Source organism: Monopterus albus, unplaced genomic scaffold (assembly GCF_001952655.1).
Source record: "Monopterus albus unplaced genomic scaffold, M_albus_1.0 scaffold26.1, whole genome shotgun sequence".
Lineage (NCBI taxonomy): Eukaryota > Metazoa > Chordata > Actinopteri > Synbranchiformes > Synbranchidae > Monopterus > Monopterus albus.
In genome coordinates, this window is record NW_018127906.1 from 4,318,510 (window position 1) to 4,321,756 (window position 3,247).

The 3,247-nt window shown below is 38.2% G+C and overlaps 1 protein-coding gene across 2 annotated transcripts; it reads left to right on the top strand.

Annotated features, from left to right (window-relative positions):
* Positions 1-196: 196 nt before the first annotated feature.
* Positions 197-2,569, top strand: LOC109957392 (uncharacterized). Of its 2 annotated transcripts, XM_020595256.1 has the most exons (3): positions 197-622; positions 778-1,149; positions 1,322-2,569. In XM_020595256.1, the coding sequence occupies exons 1-3, from the start codon at positions 309-311 to the stop codon at positions 2,010-2,012; spliced, it is 1,377 nt and encodes a 458-aa protein (XP_020450912.1). In that variant the 5' UTR covers positions 197-308; the 3' UTR covers positions 2,013-2,569. The 2 variants fall into 2 exon arrangements, with proteins under 2 accessions (XP_020450912.1, XP_020450913.1); XM_020595257.1 differs by lacking the exon at positions 1,322-2,569 and having other exon boundaries at positions 778-1,236.
* The last annotated feature ends 678 nt before the right edge of the window (positions 2,570-3,247 follow it).

Genomic DNA, 3,247 nt, shown 5'->3' on the forward strand with positions numbered 1-3,247 from the left:
TTGTTGATTCTTCACAAAAAATTACAGTTTTATATCTTTATGTTTGAAGCCTGAAATGTGGCAAAAGGTCGCAAAGTTCAAGGGGGCCGAATACTTTCGCAAGGCACTGTATTGAATGAAACTTGAGAATATATATATATAATGAAAAGATGAATATATTGAATGAAACTTGAGAATATATATAATGAATAGCTGAATATATTGAATGAAACTTGAGAATATTGAATGAAAGTCTAAAGTGGATATTGCGAATATGCTTTAAGGCAGTTTGCAGACACCTGTGACAGTACAACGTTTTTACAGTGGCTATGGCAGCAGCTGAAATACTTCAGTACTTTCTTGGGTTGGAAGATTTTTTTGCAACTGTTGATCATACTCCAAGGGACACAAACCGTCTGGAGTACATATCCCGTCACCTTGAGGATCATATTTCCATTATTGGAGCATTCTTACTGGCTATGAGTAATCGTGTTCAACAAAACAATGCCGAAAGAACATTATGCATTATTCTTGAAGGAATCCATGACTCTATGAATGAAATGTTGGATGACATAACTCTTGGTGCCATCAGACAAGTAGATGGCATCATCGCACAGGCAGCATCTCGCCGAGGAAGGCCAAGGTAAATGATGGCTGCGGAAGCAATTTCCTCAGTCAGTAGTTAATAAGTAGTCAGGGTATAGGGATATGGCAATAAGATAATTTCATTACAAAAGTTGAATGAAAATGTTTAAATTAAATGTATATTTTGTTGCTGTTTTTATTTTTTCATTTAAGGTACAACATATCAGCGTCTCAGCTGACTCACATGCGTGAATTAGGATTTAGCTGGATGGCCATATCTCGAGTGCTATCTGTGAATATTCGAACACTGTACAACCACAGGATACAGCTGGGACTTTTGGACTATGGGAGTTTCAGCAACATTTCCAATGCTGCTCTTGATCATCTTATAACAGAGGTTCTAAGACAAACCCCTGGGTCAGGAGAGACCTACATCACTGGTAGCCTGAGAGGGAGAGCAATCAGAGTTCAGAGGTGGCGGATTCGAGAGCGGCTACGAATAATAGATCCAGTGGGAAGAGCATTAAGACATAGAAGGGCGATTCAGCGGAGGATCTATGATGTCTGTGTCCCTAACCAACTCTGGTAGGTTGTCTGGTATAAATCTGCATTTATTAAAAAGATACATTGATCCACTAGTTGGTTAATCTACAGTAAACAGTTGAACATTTTGAGTAGCCTATGCAGTAAGGTTAAGACCTTACATCTATGCTGGTTTATAAGTTGACCCAAAGTAAAATGTATTTTCTTTTTCTAGGCATGTTGATACAAACCACAAGTTAAATCCATGGGGATTTGTTTTGCATGGAGGAGTGGATGGATACAGTCGCTGCATTACCCACCTCAGATGTGTCACAGACAACACAGCAGCAACTGCTTTGCAACTTTTTCTGGATGCTGTCAGTCAATATGGACTCCCCCATCATGTCAGGGGTGACGCTGGTAGTGAGAACATGCACATTGCACGATTTATGATTGAGAATCGTGGTGGAAACAGAGGTAGTTTCATGGTTGGGCGGAGTGTACATAACCAGAGAATAGAAAGACTGTGGAGAGAAGTGAACAGGGTAGTGTCAGCATACTTTAAAGGCCTTTTCCTCTTCATGGAAAATGTTGGACTTCTAGATAGCACAGACCCACTTCACATTAGGGCTCTACACCATATTTATCTTCCACGAATAAACAGATCTGTGGATGAGTTTAAAAACCAGTGGAACCACCACAGCTTGAGAACAATGGAAAACAGGTCGCCACTACAACTGTGGACAGTTGGAATGTTGCAGCTTCCTCAACATCAAAGACAACCACATGTTGTGCAAATGCAACACCCTCATGCTCTCCAGCATCAAGACACTGTGCTAAGGCGAATTAATCCCTTGATTGATGATAGAAATCATGGGATAGAACTTTTTATTGCAGCATGTCATTTACTTCAAATAAATCCATAATCCATGTACTTCTGCATTACATGTTTATACTCCAATTGTAATTAGGAGTTTTTCTCCTTGAGAATGAAAGTCTGACAGCAGTTGATGTTTAGTGCAATTAAATGTCATTTATTTGTAAAATTGTGACCCTAGTTACACTGTAATCATGCCTAAGAATGCCTACTCCAAACAAGGTCTTAGAACAAAAATAAATCTTGTGAATTACAGGACCTTGTGATCATTCTGTGACTTGATCTGGTTTCGAACTGTCAGATTACTAGTCAAATTTTAAACAGGCAGTGTTATATTTTAAGCCCAAATTTACAGTGCACTTATTCCAATACAATTCTAAGAGAAACGAAAAGAACGGTAACATATACAAAGTCAGAACAGTTTATTAAAATAGAACCTTTGTGCAAAATACAAATACAGGCCAACATGAATTTCAGCCAGATAACCAGACCTTGGCTACATTTAAAGGTCAATTTTCACTAAACTAATTAATACTGTGTGACTTGAGATGGCATAACATTTTTAATGTAACAGTTAGTTTTAAAGGCTGTATTATATACCTTCACAACAGTCTAGATTTATAAATACAATACAGCATATTCTGTAATTATCAAATGTAAAAGAATTTAACAAGATTTGCATAATTCATATCTGAGATTTATAACAAAAAAAAAGGTTAGGAAATCCATTACCATTAAACCGTAGTTTAAAAGCCATACACAAATGGTGCTTTGGATTGTGAACATATAATGCTGCTGCACTTTCTACAGATTACTTAAAAAAATTAAAACTTACTGCAGCCTCTCAATAAATGCTGAACAGTCAAAAACAACCTCAAACTGACTCAGTAGCCACAAATCACACTGCAAGCCCTCCATGACATATAAGAGTGTACACTGCCCTTATGCCCTTCCAAAACCAGGGGAGTTGCATATAGCAAAACTCATGTCTTGAATGTAGCATATGCCACATGGATTGGAATGCAAAGAACATTTTGACAAGTGTTAGCCTCTGGAAATCTGGAGTGGTGAACGAACTCAAGGCTTGGCTTTGGAGAGAAGCCCAGTTCAGGAATACTGTCACAGCCCGTGAAGAAAACAAGAAGGTCTGGTAGGAGTACCACCTCTTGTGTAAAAGACTGAGCCGTAGAATGTGAAACTGCATGAAACCTTAAAAAAACCTAGAGAAATGCATTTTCTGAAGAAAATGCGTATGGATGCTGAGTGCTGAAAGATTGCCCTGAA

Excerpts from the sequence above, each read along its gene's own strand:
- LOC109957392 (XM_020595256.1), top strand. The coding sequence starts at position 309 with ATGGCAGCAGCTGAAATACTTCAGTACTTTCTTGGGTTGGAAGATTTT. Across the intron at positions 623-777 it reads TCTCGCCGAGGAAGGCCAAG|GTACAACATATCAGCGTCTC; the intron begins GTAAATGATGGC and ends TTTTCATTTAAG. Across the intron at positions 1,150-1,321 it reads TGTGTCCCTAACCAACTCTG|GCATGTTGATACAAACCACA; the intron begins GTAGGTTGTCTG and ends TTCTTTTTCTAG.